Here is a 25,600-nt window from a genome sequence, read left to right on the forward strand (position 1 = left end):
GGATTCCCATTGACATTCATTAAAAAAGGGGCAGCAACAGAAATCTTGTGAGGCTGCTGAATTGTCTTCACAACTAAACTCTGACGCACTGGTCATTTCAGTTATTTTGCTATGGCTGGTGTTGTTGAAATTACACATTGACCACTCGTAAGTGGGCAATTTATTTAAAAAAAAAAAAAATCTTAATGTTTGATTTGTGGAGTGGAATGAGTTGAACACTGATAAAGTGAGTATTTCTGTTCAATTCAATCTGATGATTCAACTGTGTTAAATCACTGTTTTACTGCAGCCTTTCCTCCACAGTTTCTTTCTTCCACTTTGACTCCAGTTATCGATTAACTGGTTGATGAACGCAGACGGGGGCATGCCAGTGATCATGCCATGTCTGGTGGCTGCACAGCATTGTGAGCTCCTAGTACAGATGCTCTTATCTCTGCCTCTTAAACAGAGTTTCTTCCTGTTGCTGGTGGAAAATAGTGAGTTTAGAAAAAAGTCTTTGGTCTTTAGGAGTGACACCAAAAAGGGAATGTTTGATGTTTCATAAAGCTGGAAAATAGTTGAGCTAAAAAAAGTACTGATGTTATCTCACCTTTTTTTTTTTTGCATTATTTGAAAAACATACACAACTAACCACAGCCTAGAAAATGCAGCTTACATCACCAATAAATTTCAACACAAATTTAACAATGGAAAACGTTTTGGAAGTCTGGATTGTGCATTAAAAATGAAGACGTCTCATTCTTCTCTCCTTCAGAGTGCTGACTCTCCCATGATAATTTTCAGACAGCAGTGGCTTTACAACAGCAGGCGTGATGTGATAAGGAAAGATGGCTGCCTAGTTGAGACATTTAACATTTGTTATTCACAGTACAAGATTTTGTTGTCCTAGATATGACAAAAAAGTTTTCACCACTGACTTAAACTTGCAGCTGATTCAACAACAGAAGCACGTGCAGATCCTTATCCTAATCACATCCAAACTGCAGAGCAATGAAACATTTACGGAAATTTGATGCCCACTTTAATCCTCAAAGAGATAAAGGCAAGCATGAGAGGAAGCCCCTTTTTCTTCCTGCCATTCCTCTCATAGCCAATGAGCGTTTTTAAACTGAAGGGACTGTATCATGCAGAATGTTATTAGCAACACCACAAATTCACAAACATTACCTCGGAGAAGATACATTTAGGAGATACGCCATGCTCAAAGAGTTCAACCTGTAGCTACTTGCAATGAGAGGATTTCATCATACACCACTGCGAGGGAGGACTTTGAAGGTTTTTTTTTTAATTTTTTTTATTCGAGCCCTTGCACCATTAAAATTTTATTTAAACAAAACATTCTCAAACATGTATCAATACTCGTAAAGTCACAGAGGAAATCATGAAAGGTTGTAACAATCTGAACAAAAAATGAAACCCACTGGTTACCTATTCATAAATCCCCCATCACAATCCTGTTTTACACCCACACAGGTTAAGAAATGTCAGGTCACAGACGGATGCTTTTCTTCCCTGAGTTTGTTCAGATGCTCAGATGTGACAAGATAAAAGCAGCTGACTGCAACTATACTGTATACATATAACACTGTTTATTTTTTGTTTTTGTTTTTTGAATGTGTACAGTCAGTAAGTCAGTTGTTTATGTGTACAGTTATGTTATTGTTACTCTCATTATAATAATACAGGTTATTGTTTTTGCACTGATGTCTTTCATATCATTTTCATTGTTTTTCTTAATGAGAACAGTTTGGCTTGCACTGGTTGTGTGTTTTTCTTTTTACTGTCTACTTTATGTGCCTTTTAAATTGCCCCCTGGGGACAAATAAAGTTGCGTGAATCGACTATTTAAACAATATCCAGTATCACTCAAATTTCCATCCATTGTTTGTTAAATAACGGCCATGACTGATCCAGCCAGGGTTTCTTCACCTCAAACTCTCTCAAGTTATGGAGACACATGATTTTGAGATTTTTATGCCAACTTTTGAAATATCCATCATATTTTTTTTTGCTACCTCCCAAAACAAGAGAGGTACATGAAATTTAATGTGCAGAGCTCGCAGCATTGATCGAAAATCCTTTACGGAGACAGTGTCCCTGTTTTCAATGTTGTGAGCCCCAGTAAAAGAAAATCCCCTTTACCGTCTTTGAATGTGCAATTCTTCTAACTGCCCTCCAGAACGATGAGTTTTCTGATTAGACGCTCTAAGAAATTACGTTTGTAAACAGCTAAATTGCAAGAGCAAATGTGCTAGGAAGGAATCATAATGCAGACTAAATTATATTTTCTATCAGAAGAATTGAAGAAATGTTTTTCATTTTGAATATCTGGTAAGTTTCAAGATGTTGATGGGCTACTGCAGGGTGACAGGCAGGAGGGGGTCACAGGTGGATTTGAAAGAAAAAAAAAAATTAACTATCCAAAATGAAGAAAAACAAAAACAATTTCTGAAATGCAAAATAAAGTTCTGGGCCAGTGAAAGAGGTCAACGAAACAGAACCCAGACAATATTAACATAGAAAAAACTGATTACAGCTGAAAGACATCAACACAAAGGGCAACACATAGTGTGCACTGCTGATTACATCATTTTGAAACTAAGAGGTAACACAGACAAACACTTCCAACTACAATTACACTCTCATTTTAAATTATCTGGCATCTAATCCAAAACAAAAGTATTAAAAACTAATATAGTCTAAAGAAATAAACAGAATCTATTTTGCTGGAGCAGGAAGTAGAGTTCAACTGTCAGTTAACTCAAAAGACAGAGAAATTAATTAAAATACCTTAATTAAACAAACTTGTACACTTCTAAACTAAATGTGTATCCTTCATGTAGAGAACAGTGTGGTGTCAAAAATGGTAATAAACAAACTGTAAACCAAACAAACTGTTTTATTTAATCAAAGTGTCTGTAAATGAAAGAAACTGAACATGAAATGATGATGTGGGTGAGTGTGTGAAACGTTAAATCTTCAGTTGTGTAGCAGTGACGAAAGCGACGAAAACATCCTCTTTATGTGATGCGCATGTGTCAGCGTTTTGTGTATCTGTCAGACATTTTTAAGTCATATTTAACCCATTTTATTTTTTTACGGAATACTTCTAGATCTTGGCTTGGCCTTGGGTTTTATCCATACGTTTCAACAAAGCAAAAGCCACAATCTGGCTTGTTTTTAGCACTTTTAGCATCTGGTGCTAACTAAGCAACGTGGAATGCAGACACAGAGTGCCAAACGAACTACAGACTGCAAACTTATACCTAAACTCTGCAATGGGTCTGCTTTGTGGACCCATGTCAGTAAGTTTTGCTGCTTGATTTTCTTTTTCTGTTTATCATCTGCATCACCTCTGCTAAAACTTATTGCTGTGGGCTCTGGGTCAGAGTCCACACGATTAAGAGTCTATGACCTCCCTGCCTGTGGCTGCTGCTATCAACAACTGGTTGCTAAAATTTTATGCACTTTTTAGACCTGTACTGGCCTCTTCTTTATTTCTGTGGAGGGAAGAATCTCCAAGTTTTACCAGATCCACGAAGCAGAGAAGTTCATGGACACCATCATCTTTGGTCCAACACAAATTGTGGCCAAGTGCCTGATACCACTGATCCTTGTTTCCGGCTCACTGTCCCAATGGTGATGCCGGTCACCATCCCTGATGACTCCTAGACACAGCTCAGGACCAATCCTAAAGCCCTGGTCAGCTCCACACCATCCAATCACAAGACCTGGTCCCTGGTTGGTGCTCGCAGCAAGAAGAGGCAGGCGTTCCTCTCATGCACCGCCTCACTTTAACATTAAGCTGGAGAACAAATACAACATCCTCGACCTGCAGGACTTCCCAATTTCCTCTTCCATCTTTGATGGCTGGGAAGATGATTGCGTCTCTGTTGCCCCCGGTCCCTCCACCTGCTGTGCCTGGACCCTCCTCCTGGACCCTCCTCCTGCACTGGGGCTCGGCACTCCATATGGCTCTTTACACCAGAACTATGAGGAGCTCCAGCCCCACTCTGTCTGACATCCTCCATCTACTCTGTTATCGGACAGGTTCATCATCAGGCAGGTCGCTGTCTAGTGATGACGTCTTCTCAATGCAGGCTTCTGCTGCACACATCGCAGACATTTAAAATCAAAAAGCTGTAGTAACCCACTGCATACCCAGTTTGACCATCTTTTAATGAACTCAGAATCTGTGGGAAGTCCGGCCTCATCTGAGGACCCTAATCCCCCGATGGGCTGAGGTATCAGACGCTTTAGTTGGCTGATCTCTCTAAACACCTGGCTGCAGTTATTCTATGCATTAAACAATTTGGCTTTTATCAAGAATTGGAATATTTTCTGGGAGCAAGCTTCCTTTTATAGTAGAGATGGTGTCCAGTCAACATGCGGTTATAATTATTGTCATCTACACCACCTCAAATGTCAGAGCAAGTGTTTATCTATCACAGTTCACTAACGTCCTAAAATTGCTAAAAAAACAAAACAGCTTGTTGGGTGATATCATAATATGATATCGATATTGTTATTTTTGCTGTAATAAAAACTCTCAAAACCCTGAGAAGCCACACTTGCCGCATTCATTCAAAACCTCTTTTAAATGTTGATATTAGGGATACTGATTGAAGCAACAAACTGTCACTTGAAATTCCAGAACAAATTCTGGCTCAGTTATTTGAGAAAGTGGAGACAACACGCAAAAATTATACCACTGCCTAGAAAGTTACAATCTCAACAAATGAAACTACCATGGGTGAATTCTGAAAATACTTAAGCAGAAGGCTCACTCTCTCAAAATGCCCAGATCTTCAAAAACCTTTGAGAATAAAACACATTTCATATAGATTAAAAACAAATGCACAACTGAATTATGCAAGGCTAAAGTGGTCTATTTTCTAATCCTAGCACATTATAGTAGACATTTAAAATGGTGAAAATGAGAGGGAAAGGAACAACAATATTCAAATTTTTCTACAAGGTACTCTTATCACAGAAGCTGAAAAATATTGCAAGGACTAGTGCAAGTGATACTCCCTTTTACCCTTTCACCTGAAGTGACATCTTCTCCCACTTACCTCCAGTTCTCTTCCTCTGAGACAACACAGAATGAGTTTTCTGATCCCTCGACCTCTTTGTGCTTGTGACATTTATAGTTTAAATGTGCATTTCTTTAAGACTCGTGCTGAGAGTTTTATGCCTCCTCCCCACCATCTGTTATCCAAGTATCAGGATTCATGTATTTCCCTCCATCTGGAAAACTGCTCAAATTATCCCTGTTTTTAAATCTAAGGATTGAATTTATGTTCTGAAATACAGGCCAATATCCATTCTCCTAGTCATATCAAAATCATTTGAAAAAAATCTCTCTAACCAATTAAACAATTATCTTGAAAGCAATAACCTCTGACTTCTAATATGGCTTCTGCTCTACCCGATCAATCATGTCTGCAGATGCTAAGATACTACAAGAGGCTAAGTTCCAAATGGTTTACTCTTTCGTCAATGACATTCCCAATGTGTGGAAATACTCTGGAAGTCTATTATATGCTAATGACACTGTAATTTCTCTTTATGACTCAAACCCTGATGTGATGTGCCTCGACTACTGCAATGCCCATCTGGTGGGCCTCCCTTCGTGCACAGTGAAACCGTTACAGATGGTCCAGATGTCAGTCCGCTACTCATCGACCTACACTGGTTATCCATGGCCGCCCATATCAAATTCAAGTCACTAATGCTTAGCTTCAGAGACTTCTGGGTTTGCACCCATCTACTTGAACTCAATCATACAGGTTTATGCTCCTTCTCTGCCACTACTTCAATCCCTGCACACAAGGCAATGATAGTCCAGACTGTTCTTGTCTGTGATTCCCAGATGGTGGAACCAGCTACCAAATGCTATCAGTGCAGGGCCGTCCCTCTCTATCTTCACAAATCTCTTGAAGACTCATCTCTTCCGAGAGCACGTCCTCTCCTGACACCTCTAAATCCTAACATTACTAATTAGCACTCTCACTTGCACTTATGGAATTGATGTAGTAGTTAGTACTTGTACCAAGGTTTCCTACTGCACTGAGGCTTTAGTGTTGCCCATCACTTGTCAGTTGCTTTGGATAAAAGCATCTTCCAAATGAGTAAATGTGAATATAAATGTCATAAAGTCAAAACTCTCCTCTGAGCTTCAGTATAAAAATCAATCAAGCATCAATCTCAAGAAGGAAGAAAGTATTTCCATTCCCCTAAGAAACCTGTATCCATGTCTGACCTACTCATTTTACAAATGAAGCACTAACCTTCGCATCTATATCTTTGGGGTATTCCTGGATTCACATCTTATTTATCAAAGCTGCATTCATAATCTAACGAAGAAGCTCCACCAGAAATTGTATGTTTTCATAGGATCAAGCCCACATCTCACTCCTACCATCTCAGACCTTCATGTAATTATTTTTCGACAATATTCTATTGTCTGGTCCCTCACCACAGAGAAAACTATCGAACCTTTTGCAAGACAGCACAACAGAGCCTATAAGATCCATGGTAACCATCCCCTTTGGACTCACCGCTATACTGCAGTTTCACATTCTAACACCTTGACTTCTCAGAACTACACAAATAATTTACCTGGGAAGGACACACATGCAGTTGCATTGGTGTGTTGCTTCTGTTTTAACTGTGACATCATTCTTTTTTTCTGTGCTGCAGAACAGGAGCCTGCTGAAAACCAGTTTCAACTGAGTCAGGCCAGTTTAAATGTAACACAATGTTAATGTTAATCTTTTCAAGTATAAATAAACGTGTCCCAGCACTTGGGTAAAGTGAGGGAATGTTCCTGGTCTGGTTTAAATCAGAAAAAAAGATCACAGTGACTTCAGACACAATGTGTTTATTAACATGCAACCAGAACCGCAATCTTTCCCTAACCTCAGCAGAAGTGCAGGACCATGGATGCGAACCCTGATCTCTGGCGTGTCTGCCGCCATTAATAAATGCCACGCTTCATTTGTTTAAAACAAAAAATTGCTTCTGAACATGATTACATTTCCTGTTGCAGTAGTTGTCTTTTCCTCCTTTGCTCCCATTAGACAAGAGTCATAATTCACACTATATGGCCACTAGAGGGCTTTGTCACTTGAACAAAAACATGCCATTTACACTATGAAAATGCATCAATGACTGATGATGTGATGTTTTGCATGACTACATATCACAAAGATAAATGAGAAAAATCTGATATGATTCGTTTTCTAGCATTAACCGATGAAGCTGAATTTCAAACGATAAAGTCTCCAGCCTGATCTTCCTCCGCTTGCTCACCTGTCCTTTCCCCCCCGTGTTATCACTGCATCCTCCCTCTTGTCCTTACCTGACATCTCTTCACTGCACTTGGTTGCCGTTCGACCCTCCTCCTTCTCACCGCTGGCATCAAGGCTCTGTCTGTGGTCAAGGAGGAGGAGGAGGAGGAGGGGGAAGAAGGGGAGTGAGAGGGGAGGGGGGGAGGGGGGGGGGGTGTCTCCATAGCTTTGCTGAATTACAGCTCCGCCTTCTTGTGACTGTGGCTCCAGGCGACCGGGCCACCGTCACACCTCCAATCAGACTGCTCCCTGTGCTTGTTAAATGAATTTCATGGCTCTTGTCAATCCCGCTCTCAAGTGTCTTGCTTGTCTGAGCTTCACTTCACAAAATGTTATAACCAGATGCATTTTTTTTAAAGAAATGTGAAAAATTCTAGGCAATGCAGCAGAGGCTTTAATGCTCTCTAATCGCACTTTTATGACATATAAAGATGGGAAAGGTCGGACCTGGAGGAGATTCTAGGAGACATGGTCGGTTTGTAAGGTGAAATCCAAAAAGAACAGAATAGGTCTGACATTCCAAGGAGCGCTGACCCATAAGAGATTATTGTGATACTATCAGTTTGACCACTCAATCCCTGATACCGCAGCTGTTTCGCCCACAGCAGGAACAAACAACTAGTTAGGTCAGAATATATCTGCTGCTCAGATTGTATAGAGCTGATTCCAGTTCTTTCTCCTTCTTATGTGGCTTTCTGTTAAACGTGGATACTGCTTTTGAAAAGTGGCTAAAGAGATTAAAGTCAGATAATTACAATATTAAAGAGAAGTCTCTCCTTGAGAGAGAGTTTTCTTTCAAGAGTATGAAGCTCTTTAAGAGATGGTTTGCATTTTAAACAATCTGCCCTCTGGTAAGTAGCCTAAGCTGTCTGGCTTGTCATAAAGAATTCAATGAAAGCAGCGATAACAAGCAATATACTATATGGCCAAAAGTAAGTGGACACCCAAACCTAATAACCATACATGTGCTTGTTAAACTTCTCACTTCCAAACTATGGGCATTAATAAAAAAAAAAAAAAACACAAGAGCAGGACTGAAGACTGCATTTATCATCACTTTGAAGCTCATACTTCCAACGTCGTGCTGCCATAAAACTTTCAATAAGTGACTACATAGTGTGACAAGGCTAAATCGAAAGTCAAGTCAAGCCGGAGCTGTTTCTTAAAATGGGAACATTTTTTAAATTTATCATCGTTCTTCATCTCTTGTGTCTGAATCATCTGAGATAAGTACCAACTGGATGACTAACACCACTCCAGGAATTAATCACAATCTGAAATGATTAGAGAAGGTGGGACTAAATCAAACATTTGAAAGTGTTATGGACTGAGGATATAACTTCAACTGAGTGTTTCAAATTAGAGACAGATGTTATTGCAGTGGGACTTTAGTTATTGCCAAAAAGGCGTAATCACAGCTATTTATGATCACATAAAATCAAAAATATATTGCAAATTTCTTGTTTGGACAGTGACGTGCTCCGTAATTAGAGAGTTTGAAATGTTTCACTACTATATAATGCTTTTCAAAAATGAGGTGAAACCTGTCCAACAGCCTCCCCGCTCCAATAGAAACCTTGCATTTAGCCTTCCTATCTGCAATAATTATGCAACATGAGGTGGGATCAGGCAGGCTTCCCACTCATGCTATAATGATCACCACATATAGCCCTCAGCATATCCTCCACCACACCTGCATAATGGACTTATGGAAGAAAAGCATGGTAAAGGGGGAGACGGCTCCAACACTGCTGTGTTTGTGTTGGTGGTGATGAAGATGGATGAAGCAGATCAACGAGAAAACAAAAGCAAATCTCTGATTTGACCAAATCTGCTTGCAGCTGCTAAACACTGCATTGAATGCTCTCTCTCTCTCGCTCTCTCTCTCTCTCTCTCACACACACACACACACACAAAGTCTCTCTCTCTCTCCTTTTCTTTCTCCCACATGCGCGCGCCTGCACACGCTCCTCCACGCAGCCGGGCGCGCACACGGGAAACCTGCTCGCCAGTGCACTGCACAGGGGTCCCTGACAGTGCCCGTGCTTGGCTGTGATCGCTGCCTGGCGTCTCCGCTGCTCCACTGGATGTTTGCGCAGAGGACATTCGCCTCCGCCGGCGACAGCACCGATCCCCGCGGCTCAATCCAGCTCGTTCCCACACCTTTAACTTTTTCCAACGCGTGACTGTTTAGTCGCGGTCAACCCTTTCCGACACTGACTATGTTCCTCTCGGGTGAGAAAACCCTGTAGAGCCAGGCGTTATTTGACTTCCAACTTGCGGGCTTGATGGCACAGTTCTCTGAGACAGGTTTGGAAAGTTGAGCTGCGTCGAGGAAGCATGGGCGCAAACTTTAAAAGCTTTTTATAATCGAGCGACAGTTTTTTATTTTATTTTATTTTTAATTTTTTTTTTTAGAATGAAGGCAGGTGAGTCACCCGTCGCGTGAGAGGCGCGCATAGCTCCACGGCTCTCCAGGTGCGGGGAAGGAAAAGGCTACACGGAGGAAGTCGTGATCTGTGCGGCGGATTGCGCTACGGAGGACGGAGGGAACGGACCGATGAGACAACATGGGTAAGTAAGTGGAGGACTGTCTCATTTAGAATCGATTGGATGGAGGCTCCGGGAGTCTGCGAATAATCACTGTTAGTAGTTGCGAGCACTTGTGGTGTGTACAGTAACAGAAAGGCTTGTTTTTTTTTCTCTCCTCTGGCGCATCTGTGACTGTGTGGATGTTTAGTAAATTTCCTCCAAATATTTTCGCGGCTTATTCCTGCGCAGCAAGCTGACATCTGCAGTAGGCTGTTTTCTTTTCCCCCCTTTTTTTCTCTGCTAAGATTTTCCTCAGACAGACTCTGTATTATTTGTAGTTTAAAGCATCATCAGCACTGAGAGGTGTCCCCTCTCTGTTCATGAATTTGAATAACAAATACTGCAGGCGGGAGTGTTCATGCCCCTGGACATCAAGAAGGGAGGAGAGAGACATTAATGTCCTCACCTTTACAATGTGTAAGTGATGTCGACCGACGTGGATGCGTGTGTTTGTGTGTGTGTGTGTGTGTGTGTGTGTGTGTGTTTGTGTGTCTGCTGGTGCACAATGAGCAGAGGCTAAATAATGCATAATGTGTCAGATAACGTCTTTGCTGTTGGAGCTGCAGTGACAAGTTCATTCACACAATCCCACCCTGACCTTAAATGTCCGAATCCTGGTGATGAGATGTGTCTGTTTTCTGTGGCCTCCACCCCCCCCCTACCCCACCCCCTCCTCCTTCGGCCTCCTCCTCCTCCTCCTCCTCCGCCTCCTCCTCCAGCCACCCAGGTGTCCAACCACACCGAGGCCGACCTGAAGAACAAGGACTGGGTCTTCATCAACTACACCTACAAACGCTTCGANCTCCTCCTCCTCCTCCTCCTCCTCCTCCTCCCCAGCTTCCTCCTGTCTTCTTTCCCTTCAAACCTCTGACATGTTTTGACTCCGTCCAATTTCTTCTACCTCCCCGCTTCTCCCTGACAGCTTTGGGCACCTACAATCTCATCCCACACTGCCTATCACCTCCTCCATTTTACTGACTGAGAGTGCTCCAAAGCTAAATTCACCGATCAGCCTCACAAACCCACACTTCTCTTCTTTTCTTCTTTTTTTTTTTTTTTTTTTGGGTGTTCAGAATTGTTACTGAACAGCCTGCGCGCTGAAATGATGCTGTCACTCTGAAGCGGTCTCACGATGTTTCATGCAATTTCTTTCAGTGCAACTTCTGTTGCTGAAAATCGCAGTGGAGGGCTATTATTCACGCGCGGGCACTTGCACCACCCATGCACGCGCGCACACACACGCACAAAACACAGGGTATGTTTGACAGGAGACTAGGTTGCACACAGAGAAAGAGAGAGAGAGAGAAAGCGAGAGAGAGAGAGGGAGAGAGAGAGAGAGAGAGAGAGAGAGAGAGACATTTAGTTACTCTGCAAACTGTGCCCTTGTGATTCAGTTTGTTTGTCTTGACCTCTCACTTGTTGAATCTGTGCTGCCGTTTTGTTTTATTTTTACTTTTTTTTTTTTTCCTTTATTCCCAAACGTAGTGAAAGGCTGACACAGGCTGGAGGGATGCATGCTGCCCACACATCTGTTCAGAATTGTGGCATTTTCTCTAATGAGGAGCTTAGTGCTGCTAATGAGCACATACTATTACAGTTTTAATTATGTCACCACAATTACTATAAGCCAAACTAAGTGTTTGCATTTGTTAGAATATCAACACTTCTGAGTGAAGCTCTCTCACTGGATCCACCCCATCCATCGCCTCCTGTTCCTCATGTGTGGGCATATTGAACGGGAAAGAAAAAGTTTGTTAGTTTTTCTCCCTGAATGATTTGATTTAACTAGTCACTCACACAGATGGGCATGGTCAGTGTTGGCAGCGTCTGAGAGTAACAACTACATTGAGTAATGTTGAGAGTAGCATCTCTAGTTGCAACTAACAATCATTTTTCAGTACTGATAAATTATTTTTGACAAATCCATTAGTAACTCAGTCTAAGGTTGGAAAATTCCCATCACAAATTCCTTCAGATTCCTTCACAACACCAGAGTTTTCCATTCACTATGCCATAAAACAGAGAAAAGCAGCAAATCCTCACGTTTCAGAATCACACAGCAGAGGAATGTTTGGCATTTAAATGATTAACAAAAGTGTTGCCAACATTACAAAAAAATGAATAGAACAGGAAAAGGAGGGACACACTTTTGACTTACAAGCCCGACTGCTGAATTTTAATCACCTATTTGTGGCCTGACCTGTGAAATGTATATTCATGCTTCTAAAGCCATGAGCCTGTGAAAAAGAAACAGTACGAAACCTTGAACATTAGTGCTGCAGCTGTAGCTGACTTTAAAATAGCTGAAGCCATCACCAAGGATTATTCTGTCAGTGTGAAACATGTTTCCACATCCTGAGTCTGACTGAAAGTCCCCATCAGGCACTTTTTTGTGGCAGTTTAGTAATATTCACTTCACCAATACATACACGCGTCAAATCGAGCAGTCATAAGACACAACATAATGCACTGAACTCTTTCAACGTACCTCTGCGTAGTCATTCATTTTGAGCCTGTTGTGTTGGACCATCGTGAATGACGCTTCTTCCAAGTTTGTAATTCTGTTCTCTTTCCGTTTAGTGTTTTCCTTGAAATTCTGAAATTACTGTGAAAGACCTCCCCAAACAATGTGTCCTGCACATTCAACTCATGCAGTGAAATATGGGCAGCGATACAAAAGTGAGAACAGTAGTCTGGCAGTAAGCACTGGGAGCTGAGCTTACACACATGCACAAAAAAAAAAGACCGTCAACCAAGTGGCACATGATAATGTGTCTTGTATTTGGTATGTCACTGGGCATCTGGTTGTCATGGTTTTATACATTTGAATTATGTTGGCTTTCTTATGACTTTAGCTTTATTTGCATACCAGTCTTGCTGCCTAAATGACAAATATGATCCTTTGTCAGTGCCTTCAAAAGCAACCTTTACTGATCTTTCATATATATCTGCCACCTGCATTGTTAAAGGTCCCATATTGTATACAGTGAGATTTCCATGTTTTCGTGAACTGAATGCTTTGATACTTTAACAGTATTAATACAGAACCTTGACCTGCTTTATAATCAACAGAGACATGTACACAGCCTGTATTCAGAAACAGAACCTTAAAATGAGCCATCAGGACCTCTGTGACTTTGTGATGTTACAACAAAGCAGTCACCGCTCTCAGCTACGCCCCAAGCCCCGCCCACCTGGACCAACCATCCAGCCTTGCAGGATTTGGTTTCTCTGAGTGTTTACCTGAAATCTGGTATATTTTTATTCTATTTATTCTATCACATTCTATCAAAAACAGTCAGCCAATCAGAAAAAAAGGTTCAGAGCCTCCTTTCTTCTGATTGGCTTGCCGGCCTGTTGTTGCTAGAGCTCCAGAGCGATGTCTGAGAGAGGAGATGTAAAACTACACTGAAATGGTTTTTGGTTTGGTTCTTATGGACCAACACCTCAAATAAAACACTGTAAAAGTGTAAAATATGTGACCTTTAAGTTTAGGCAACTAAAATTACTTTGCTGAGATTGGGGACAGTGGTCGTCATGGTTACAAGATGGAGACAAGATGCAAACTTTGTCAAAGTGATATAATACTACATAACACTACTTCCATGACAACTGTCACAAGAGGTCCCTTGTCAGGAAAATGGAAACATGTTATTTTTAAGCTCCTTACAAAGTGGTTTTATATAGTAGTAGTATTTCTCTTTAACATTAAATATTGACAATCAATCAATCAAAGTTCATAAAACAGCATTGTTAAGAGTTTGATACTCTTCTGCTTAATCAGACTGGATTGTGTGGGCATGGGTTTATTACATTAGATCCCACAGCTGCCATCATATGTATTTTGATTCAAGTATCGCTAAATTCTGATTGGTGCAAAAAATGCAACATCACCTTTTTCCAGCATAGTGAAAGAGAGGTTAGACAGAAATACAAATGCAGAAATGTCCTATGGGAAATAGCAGAAAAATGAGAGTTGATGTATGATCCCATTGCTCATAATAAAGAGCTGAATTTAGAAGTTAGGTCTTCAGGGCTTCTAACAAATGATATCCACATCAGGAGGAACATCTGGGTATAATTTGTGCAAAACGTGTGCCAAATTTATGTTTTATATTCAATTACCATGTATGGAGATGGTGCACTTATTCTGAAGTCTTATTGCTGTTGCTGCAAGTGGAATTTATGAAATAGGTCTTTTATTTTCCCCCATTTATGATATTTTCCTCCATATTCATACATCCAGGGTCTCCAAAGACATAACCAGTTAACTAATATACTATAGTTGATTTGTCAATGTAAAATGAGCCACTTAAAGTGTATTAAACAGAAATAATTAAATTCACTCTGCTGCACATATGGACTAATTAATCACAGGCGTAAAGTGCTAAAAGTATATATTGCTTTTTACAATCCTAAATGGGTGGACATAACCTACGCTGCTTCTTACCTTTACTGATTACCAGCATACCGCACTCACGCGCGTGCACACACACACATACACACACACACACACACACACAAACACACACACACACACACACACACACACACACGCACACACACACACACACACACACACACTCATCATCCATGATGTCAACTCCTCAGCCTTTACAGCAGGCTCGCCTCACAGTGGCCAGCTTAAACGTCTCGGTTTGTGCTGATCTTTTGACATCAGCACTCATATCGATCAACGCAGCTCTCTGCCTCCCTGCACAGAAGCCAATAACTTCTGTCTATGTGTGTGTGTGTGTTTGCCTGTGGGTCCACAGGAAAGCCGGAGTCAGTAAAGTTCCTGGTATTTGTGATTTTATGGGCCTGTGAAGACTTTCAGTTGTCACTCCTTGACAGGCTGAGTCCAGATGTGGAGCGCTGTGGGAGTGAAGGCTCTGACTCTGGTGCTGCGGCTGATTTATTGGCTGCAGCTATTAGAGAATCAAACTATCTGCCTCATTCAGTTCACTGGGCCGAATAATCGATCGACGTTGATTGTTAAAAATAAAACAACCTCACTTTGACCACACTGCACTTCCTAAATGTCATCAGATTAAATAGTCTCTATTGTGCTTTAATCATAATAGGGGGAGGAAATCAGTAAGTTTTGTGTATCTTTATAGCCGGGGAATTAAGCTTCTGCCAGTGTCTAGGAAAGATAAGGAGTAGCTACAGTAACTGGATAAAACAGCAGATACCAAGACCAAAATAAAATCTCTACACTGTTTCATAAATTTAATGCTTATTTCTATATTTCATGGATCCTCATCAGGCATGAACATCATGTCAGATCAAAACAGATAATTCAAGTTTTAATACGAATGTAAAACAATGCACAGACAGCTCAGATTTAGGGCTATTATTTTCAGTTTTCTAACAGTGCATATGTACATTTTGTAGTTGCGTATCCTAAAATGTATACGTGTTTCAAACAGACATGCTTTAAATGGGTGCATGCTGGATATTTATAAGCCCCAAACTCCCTCCAATATCCAGCAGGGCAGTTGCTGAGAGACAGCTGTAGGCACCAGACCAGCACGGCTTGGCTGAAGCTCTTCTAAAAAGTCACTTTTCTGAGCAGACTTCCATCCAGCACTTCTCATTAAGGCCTGCCTTTTTTTTTTTCCACAGGGGGTGGCTTTCATGGCCACACAAAACCTGCTGGTGTAAAGACGCTGACATTCAAAAATAACCAATTAACCTTTTTTTTTAAAAGGTTTTTCTCCAAGCAAAATTATATTTTACGCCCTCAACAAATAGAGGATGTGGTTTCTACAAATTGGCTGTAAAAGGTTGTGGTTTCTATGAGACAACTGTTTGCTTTTTCGAGATCTGTCGTTTGCTGTTTGTGTATGATTTGTTGTGAAGCTTCACTATAAAAGCTTGTGAGACATCACTTATAGTAGAGATATAAATTGTCTCTAGAAACGCCAAAACACTTACAGTGAAAACAAATAACATAGTCAATGAAAAAAAACAAAAAACAGAAGAATTATTTAGTTATTAAGCAAAAATACTAAACATGATCTGGTTCCAGATAATCAGATTTGCGGATTTGTTGCTTTTCTCTGTTCTATATCAGGAGGAATTGAATGTTTTTATTTCTATGTTTTGAACTGTTGGTCAGAAAAAACAAGCAATTTAGAGAGAGAACAAAACAGAGTGAAGATTTATTAAAAAAAATCAGCATATTAATTAATTATGAAAAGAAACTATTTGTTTAACTTGACTTATTATCAGAAATGTGTTGAATTACTAAAGTAATACTACCCTCAGCCTCCTTGTCATCGATTAACTTGGAAGGTATTTTCCTCCTTATACCAGGGCCTTTTCCAAGAAAATGCCACATGTGCTCAAATTAAATTTATTTAATCTGACTCTTCTGTATTATAGTTCTTGAAATATAGTTCCTGTGTCCAGGCGAATCCCTGCTGCTTAAATTGCTAGGCAACATCTACATCCACAAATCAAGGAGTACGTTTCACTTCGTTGGTCTCAGAGTTTGAAAACCCTGATAAATTCTGAAATGGGAATTATTTTTTTTATTTTTTATTTTTTTTTGCTTTAACGTCTTAAACACACTCCATTTCCAAGAATGCAGAGCAGTGCCCAATCCTGCTCCTATTATTAAAGCTGTCCTTCCAGCAAAGATAATGTTGTAGCACTCTCTTACCTCCACACACACACACACACACACACACACACACACACACACACACAGGCTGCGTTTCTCTCTCCCACCCTCTGTCTGTCACACACACATTCAGAATTGTTCGCTTTCTATTGCTCCCTCTATTTCCCTGTCACAATATCACCGGTGGCTTCTCCAATTTTCTTTATTTCATGTTAGTTATATTTCCTCTCTCTCTCTCTCTCTCTCTCTGTCTCTCTGCTTTTCCCTGCAGCAGTCCGTCAGACCCCACAGGCTGTTAGCTTTACTGTAGCTAACATAGCTAATTATAACAGGCTTCTCTTTTCTTCTTCCTACACTTAGCCGATTTGAACCCAAATGCCAAGCACAATTGAAATTAAATTTGTTTTCACAGAGAAGCGATTTATCTGTTTCATTTTATTAGTTTCACACAATAACCCATAGCTCAAAGCTCTTCTGTCGAGCCAAGCCGCTGCTGCTCTCTTTACCTACAATTTAAAACTGGAGCATTAATTCAAAGTGCATCAAAGGTGTTTGGTTACACTGAGCGGCTGCTAAAAGACTATACCCGCCAGCCGATCAGAATCAAGAATTCTCAGTGAGAGTGATAGACACTTGAATTGATAGACATGGCGGCCTGTGCTGCTGCACTGATGTATGTTACAGGCAGTTCCTCTTGTGGATAAATAAGAGTTTTATATGTCGCTAATCTCATTGATCTGGAATCTATATACCTAATCATGTCATTAGCTCTAACTCAGGCCCTTCTCCTTTTTCCTAATAAAGTGGCCCGCAGTCAAAGCGTGAGCGAGCTGTCTGTCTTCATTCCCCTCTTTCACTGCTATGCTTGAGTAGGTCATGGGCTCGCTGGACCTCAGTTACTACATCCCTCACAAATCCAGACAGAATAACTGGAGCTAACAAAATTGACTGCTCATTTCATTCCACTTTTTAATGGCTACTGCCCCATTTAAGCTGTATTTTGCCATTAATGGTGTGATATTAAGCGGTTGAGCTCTATTTTCCATATATCTTGTAACTGTTGTACAGTATAGTGCGTATTTAGGACTGGCTGCTCCTCCTATCTCCACATGTGTGTGCAGTTCCAGTAGTAGTAAAATAAGCTTTTATCATAAATCAGCCGGGGTTTTTTTTTGGTTTTTTTTTACTGCCCTCTTTCTCTCTTACATGCTTTTGCAGTGAGTTAAAATTATAGCTGACTCCAATTTTCAAATTAATGGGTGTAAAATAATGGGTTTTAAGTGTGTAAAAGGTACTTCATTTCAATATCGTAATACCAGTGTGTCCAATTAATCACCGTTGCATGATGGGGCCCTGTGACTGGTAATATGTCACATATTACTGTGCCCTGAAAATATTTTTAATTTTATGTGCCTTAAATCTGAGTGAACACACTCAATAATGTAATATATCACACATGCTGCCGTGCCATACGATTCTGCTTGCCTAAGCTCAGTCACACATCACGCACTTTAAAACCCTTGGCTTCCATGTCAGGGAGGAGACAGTCAAAGAGGGGAGGGAGAGCAGGAGGTGGGGGTTGGAGGAAATAAAGTGCATATCTGAAGCTTTAAGGTCTATAAAAATACATAATATCATATATAATACTGTTATTTATCTTCAGACTAAATCCTCTTAGGTCTGTGGCGATGAGTCTTTCCCTAAATCATACCTCATCTCTGAAGATTATACTTTCCATATACACTGATCAGCCACAACAATAAATAGTTAACTGGTTTTAATATGGTGTAAATATATATTCAAGGTTATTAGATCATCAGAATGCACATTGAGGGCATTGTTATGCAGTGGAAAGAAGTGGAAATGAGGGGTTAACAAAAGCTATATACATGTATAGAATGAGTGCATTTCGAAAAAGTTGATTTTACTTTCCTGCCAGTCAATAACCTTGAAAAGCTGCTGCAAAAGAAACACACCCCTTTCCATTTAATGTGTGTAACGTGTGGTACAGTAGACCATTTAATAAGAAATAGTAGATATATTTTGTTTTCTTGCGCACTTTTCATTTCTTTGAAGTGCCCCAGCGTGCGGCCTTAGCACTGTTGGCCAACCCACTTGGGCACTCTGGGTAATAGCCTTTGCATCAGTGCTCAGAGCACCATGCATTCAAATGAAATATCAACTTGTCGCACCGCCAAGGAAGACGACAGCTGACTCTGCTGGGCCTGCCAGAATCCACTCTGTCCTCAGGGGGGGGGATGGGGGGAGCAGTCTCACTTTTATGGGATTTCAGAGAGGTTGCCATTGGAATCTGACCTTAGATGAGGTAATTGGGGAAAAGATGTATTTTAGGAATTATATAATAATTTAACTTGTGCTGTTTACTACATTTGCAATGCAAGCTCGTTTTAGTTGGCGTTTAGTGTGAGTGTAACTTTCAGCAACCTTCTCCCAGTCGGTGAGAAGTGGAGCCTGGGGGATGCTGGAGCACAGAGCCTGTTCTTTAATTGATATTTATTGGCTGCAATTGCGTCTTTATCAAATGCAAATTGTTGAAGTGTTATTCGTAGCGCACAATAAAATCAATGTGCTCCAGTTTTCTTGGAGGCATAACCACATACCACGTCCTTCTCTAACAGTGCTGTTCCACAAGTTCAATCAAGGGCATATCTTTGTGTTGAAAAGTGGAGAGGACATGAGGTCTCAGATGGAAAAAAAAAAGATTATTAAACAGCGCCATTTTAAGCAATATAATGGGGGGATTGGTTTGGTCAGAGATGATAATTACAGCAGGGAAAACATTGCATAATGATGCATCAAAAGGCCTGACAAAAGGGTTGACAAAACAAAAATACTCACAAAAGTAACACTCATGCATATAAATCACATCAACAGCTGCAACACCATGTCAATCAAACAACGCCAATATCACATCTACCTACGCACCAGCACGTTAGTCAGCCCAGCGATAGCAATGTCCAAAATCACTGCTCTAAAATATGACAGAATAGAAACAACTGAAGGAATAACGTTAATGTTAGCTAAACTAAAGATAACAAATCAACCTCACCTTTAGATGTTAAGTTAAACTTGTTTCGATGCTGCATACTTTTTTAAGGTTACAGACACAGAGTTCACAAGAGTTTGTAAGTCAAGTTCAACCAATCTAAACCTTTTAATTATGACATGAAACTTAATGCTATTATGCAGTGTTGTGCCAGTTCATACTTAAAAAGAACTAGTTCAACGTTCAGTTGATACAGATGAATAATAATTCATTTTTTTTTAAATTTTGAACTAAGTTCACAGTTCCAAAAATGAACTAGCTCATGTTCATTTGTTCTGTTTTTTTTTAAATAAATAAAGGCCGATATTTTTTTTCAATAGAACCTCCTTCTACCCATCCATCACCAGCCCCAAATCATTGCCACTCCCAAACTAAATGAATTATTGTACACCACTGAAGAATTACAGACATGAGTTACATTTAAAATCTGTATATAAATATAATCCGTCTGAGGCTTCACTTGTTGCTCATAAAACTGCTTCAAATGCTCAAACAAACTGGCTTCAGCAGTGGTAGATGCGTCTGTACCGTCCTATGACGTGCCTTAAAACCGACGTAAACTGATTTCGTTCAGTTCAGTGCTCACTAAAAATATGAATGTGTTCAATTAACGCCGTTCATTGAACACATTCACACACGACACTGCTGTTATGGCTGTTTGTCATGTTCACAGAGAGAAAATGGAAACTTGTACATGAAGAAACTGTGTGAAGAATTTATTAAAGTTACTGATCTTTGGGTCATGAATCAGTAGGGTAAGGGGGATTTTTTTTTAATTTACGTTACTTTTTTTTAGACAATGCTCATTTGTATGCACAATATTCACATTGCATTGCAAAATTCTAATTCTAATTTCTTGGTGCAAGCTATTTTTGCAGGATAAACGGTGGTGAGGACATATCCCCAGTGTAAATTACACCTATGAGTGCACTGCATTGGGCTTTGCTAACACAAATTACAACTCAAATCTGTCATGGTTTGCCATGGCAGACACTTTTTGTTAGAGTTTGTTTGGACTTTCATCACTTCCTACATTTTGTAGTTGGTTTCCTTGTGTGTCTAAATGTTTTTATTTCCTGTCTTGGTCCTGTTTCTCTGTGTGGTGTTTGTCTGCCCCGCCCTAATGTGTTTCACCTGTGTTCAATCACCCTTGCCCACCTTGTGTCTATATAGTCTCTGTGCTCCTCCTTTCTCTGTTCATGTCTGGTTTGTCCTCGGTCTGTTCATGTTGCCTGTTCTGTCGGCTGTTGTATCCCATGTCTCCGGTTGTTGTTCCTTGTGTGCCCTCGTGCTTCATTTTCCTGTTCTGTTGGTTCACCCATTTTATAAGTTCTTCAGTTAATAAACATGTTTGCACCTCATTCCCCTGTGTTGGCTGCATTTGGGTCCAGCCTTACCCGCACCATGACAAAATCGGCTTAAAATCAAGGTTAATTAATGAATCCAAACCCCCAAAAATCTTGGGGAGTAGGCTACGACTGCAATGTGAAATAGGTTGCATAAAGCTTTCTATGGCTGGAGAGGGAGCTATGTGTAACCTGAGAAATTGTCTTAAGTGACGTCATTTGAGTCAGCATTGGTTGGGTCTGAATACTACTGAAGTTTAGAAAATGAAAATACTAATAAAATAATGTATAGGATTCATTCTAGAATTATATACTGTAATTATAAAATCTATTTGCATAGCTTTAATTACATATTCAATTTAAATCAAGTTACCAACATTCTAGATGGATATTTAGCCACGGTCTTACCAGGGATGCAGTTTTTAGACGATTTCAGGAAACCTTTGTTGCCTGAGTGACATAGTTAGATTTCTTGCAGAAAGTTAGTTACTTAGAGGTGGGCGATCTGGCCAAAAACTTATATGACAATCTATTTTGGTAGAATCTCAATCCATGATCTGACTCACTGCATCCTTTTTCTGCTCTGATTTTATTGTGAAAGTCCTGACCAGAAGTTGTGATTCATATCTTCCCACCACTTTGATGTTTCTTTGGGATGTTTGTCCACTCGCCCCAACAACCAATCACACTTTTTGCTTAGTTCTTATGGAGTATTCATTTGGGCAGTGCTACTATTTGTTTATGACGAGACTATACATAAGTATTTTAATTAGAAAGTTCGGTCGCTGCCCTGGCTCGTCCTGCTTCATGATTCCCTCGGCCCATGGATGGACTGTAACTCCGCTGTCTTGAACTGCAGCTGGTGATGGTGGTTCTTGTCCTGCTCAGGTGGAGAACTGGTACATGTGCTGCTGTCACCAGCTGCAGTTAACGGGCTAGCTGTTTAACAGTTAACAACGGGCTGGTTAGCAGGGATTGATCTTTTGAAATCAAATATCTAAATAAAGCCATCAGTATATGATTCAGCTGAAAAGTAGATCATATACCAAAGTGAGATCGTCAGACCACCCACCCTTAGACTCCTTCCACAAAGTTCTATGACAAAAATAAATCTCTGTAACATGATTGTAAAACTTACACCCTCTGTAGAAAACAATCCCAACTGTCAGTCATACTTAAGTGTATAACAAGTGAGAAAAACATACTGTATTTTAGATTTGAAAGTTTCTTCAGAACAGATTTACCTTTGTGATAATTACACTCAAGTTTACTTCTGTGTCGATGTACTACAAGTTGTTCAAATCTCCAAGATTTAACTCCTACAAGATATGAAATCTTCAAAGCCCTGCAGCTCTGATTGGTCATGCTCTACTAAGAAGAGAGAGCCAGGTAAACAGATGTGTGGGGCTTACCACATGAGATCAAATCTCTTCTGAGGGGGAACAGATTTGATAGCAGTGTCTGCGTGAACTGAGATTGCAGTATTTTGCTGATATTTTAGGTTTAGAAATTAATATCTTTTCTTCAAATAACCTTTTCTGTCTACTCCTAATTTTGCCAGTTTTCAATTAATGATGATACCAAGACATACATCTTTTTACTTCTATTACCCATTGGTTACTCATAATAATTGTGACTGACAAAAAGGGGGGTATTTTTACACAGTGTACCTGTTTGTACAACCTCTGATGCATGAAAGCAGAGGTAAACCTAAGTGGTGCCTGCACATAACACCACATTTAATGATTGAATAATCAATCCGTACTAAAGTGAAAGTCTCTCTTCATTCTGAGCTGTAAAACCTCCCATGGGAGCCCAGTGTACACATGTCCAGTGGATTTCTATTACTCCTCTGTCTATGCAGAAATCCAGGCTTGAACCAATGCATGCTAATTAACGAAGCTGTCATTTGGAGAGCCAGTGGCTGAATTCTGTGGCTTTCTATCACATTGTACAGCCTAGAGTTTTCTGCCACATCAAATATGCCAGGATCGTTCTTTCTGTGTTTTAGAGCATGATCTGAGATGTAGTTTGCTTTCCCAGCGGGTCCACAACAGACCCTTCTAAATGCTCTAATGAGATTATCATTTAAGGAAAACTGATGAGTGTGTATGGTGCTATGGATACTTGGCCAGATCAGGGAGTACCTAATGGAGGTGATGGAAGTGGTGGTGAATCTATTGCTTGGAGGACTCAGGGGGTTTATTTATAGCGCACATTTTCATATCGCGTGTATCTTAACTCATTCTCATATACTCACCATCATTAGACCTGATTTACCTCCTCTTTGCCTTACTTCCTCTAGCTGCTCTACTTTTTGATTGCACTCTGGCATATTCATGAAAATCTAGCAAGATTTTGCATTATGTCTCTTTTGACTTCCAGACTTTTAACTTTGCATTAAACATAAAGTTTAGCACAACAATTGAACGTCCTTGTTGTTGTTAGAAGAAAATCTCAGAATTACCAACAGTGACAAAATTTCAGTACCCTTTAGTATGGTTGCCATTTTAGCTACTACTGAACTTCTACACTTAAAGAAAATCACATGGATTTATCCCATGTGATTATTTTGACGACAGGTGCACATGAATCATGTTTTGACATTTTGTTGTGCAGCCTCAGCAGAGCTGTGTGGTCTTGAAGTCCTTTCTGGTAGTCACATGGAACCGGTCACCAGGGCAGATCCGCTAAGTTTTGTGCAATATGGTATGCACTAGTGCACAGATGCTAATTAAAGGTTCTGTAAACAACTGTGATTGCCACTACATGTCGCACTAGACCACCAACATCTCAGACCAAAACAAATGCTCCCCCTTCCCTTCTTGTTCCCAGCAAGGTTTTATGTAAGGGAAAGCGACCACTTAACACACAATAAGAAGCAAGACTGAGTTACTGTGTACATGAGAGCCAAAAAAAAACTATCCAGCCACAACTGTTAGCCCTCACTAGCATTGCTGTGATATGCTTCACAGCAATGATGGCGGTAGGCTTGATAGCAATAGCAATATTTGCAGAACAAATTCATAATACGGGTAACAGCAAGTTAGCTGTTACCGACTATAGCCTATTGAATCATGCCTATTGTAGCCAGTCACTAATGAAAACAGACATGTAATATTAAGTAGCCATCACGTTACTTACACATAGAGGAGAAGAAAAGCCAGTTCTGAGTCAAGATGGTGTCCTTTAGCAGCTCGTAGGGTTCTCCATCTCTGTAAAGACCAGTATTGGCTCCACAGTCAGACAGGGGAATAAATTCAGTCTTGGACTCATCCATGGGGACCGCCCGCACAAATGACACTGACAGAGCTGGTAAAAACTTGGATAGATGGTTTGACAGGTCACTGGCGACCAGGATTTTAGCCAGTAGTTCCCATGGCCAGTCCAGTCTCTGAGCCAAAAAACATGGTTTCTTCAATGGAGGAAATCAGCTTTCACATGAACACTGTGCCATCTCACCTGTGGGTGGTCCCTGTGTCTTTCTAAACATAGAGAGGGACTCACATGCACATGCTGCAGGCACGGATACCAAAACAAAAAACAGAGAAACCCAGATTACAACACGCACAGAGGGGGTGTGACTTCATTCTCTGTTCAGGATGCCATGACTACACTATCTTAACATAGAAAATAGTTTTTTGCTGTTATAGTATTGTTTAAAATATCGTTTACAGAACCTCTAATGTTACACAGGAGCCAGGAACTGTTCCTTATTGTTCTTTTCTTTTGTTCTTCATCAACTGTAAAATGTCAATTGCGACAGGTCAAAGTGTATTTTTTGTGCTTGTTTGGCTGTTTCAAGACTTAATACAAACCTGCCTGTACGGCGGAATGGAGTAATTAATAATGAATATAGCTTGTGATTAATGCAGATCATGTGCGACGCTGCATGGTTGCTACCCATTTTAGCATGAAATTGTCACAGTGTTGTGTGGCACCCTCCGAGTTGTGGAATAATGGTGCATACTAATGTGCTCTGCATACTATATGCCACAGCAGGTGAGCACAAAGAAATGACGCCATATATTAAAGCTATATATGAATCTTTACAGGAGTCATCAAAGAGCACTTAACATACTGTTTACTTTCAGCTGTCTGAGGACCAGTCAATGAGAATGCATACTGTATATGAAGATTATGATGCATTTGATTTTCAAATTTACACATCCATCATAATTATAGTCTCTCTCTGTCTATATATCTTGAATAACGTCTGTGTTTCCACACTGTTCTATAAATATAGACGTCTCCAAAATTCATGTATCATGTAACACATCTCACCAGTAATATGATGCATTTCAGTTTGTATTCATGTCATTCACTTGCTGTCATTTTATAAACCTTGTCCAAAGTCAAACCAAATCAGAACATTTGGAGTGTGTGTGTGTGTGTGTGTGTGTGTGTGTGTGTGTGCGTTTGTGTTCCCTTGTACTGGTCTTGTGAGGGCTAATTTCAATTTTAGACATCGAGAGTGAGGACATTTATGGGAAGCGGGGACATTTTGTCCACAACTGACCTCTTCAGAGGGGCTGTTTGGGGGTTTGGAGTTGTTTTAATGGCTGAGGCTAGAATTATTTTTACTGTAGGTTAAGATAAGGGTTTTGGG

At 40.3% G+C, this 25,600-nt stretch overlaps 1 protein-coding gene across 1 annotated transcript in view; it reads left to right on the forward strand.

Annotated features, from left to right (window-relative positions):
• Positions 1-9,925: 9,925 nt before the first annotated feature.
• The window catches only part of LOC111238494 (leucine-rich repeat transmembrane neuronal protein 4-like), a 53,481-nt gene continuing 37,806 nt past the window's right edge, over positions 9,926-25,600 (forward strand). Inside the window, exon 1 of the mRNA XM_022768037.1 lies at positions 9,926-9,929. Coding sequence (XP_022623758.1) covers positions 9,926-9,929 — 4 coding nt within the window. The remainder of the gene's footprint in view (positions 9,930-25,600) is intronic.

This window comes from Seriola dumerili, unplaced genomic scaffold (genome assembly GCF_002260705.1).
Source record: "Seriola dumerili isolate Sdu_G_001 unplaced genomic scaffold, Sdu_1.0 BDQW01001387.1, whole genome shotgun sequence".
Classification (NCBI taxonomy): domain Eukaryota; kingdom Metazoa; phylum Chordata; class Actinopteri; order Carangiformes; family Carangidae; genus Seriola; species Seriola dumerili.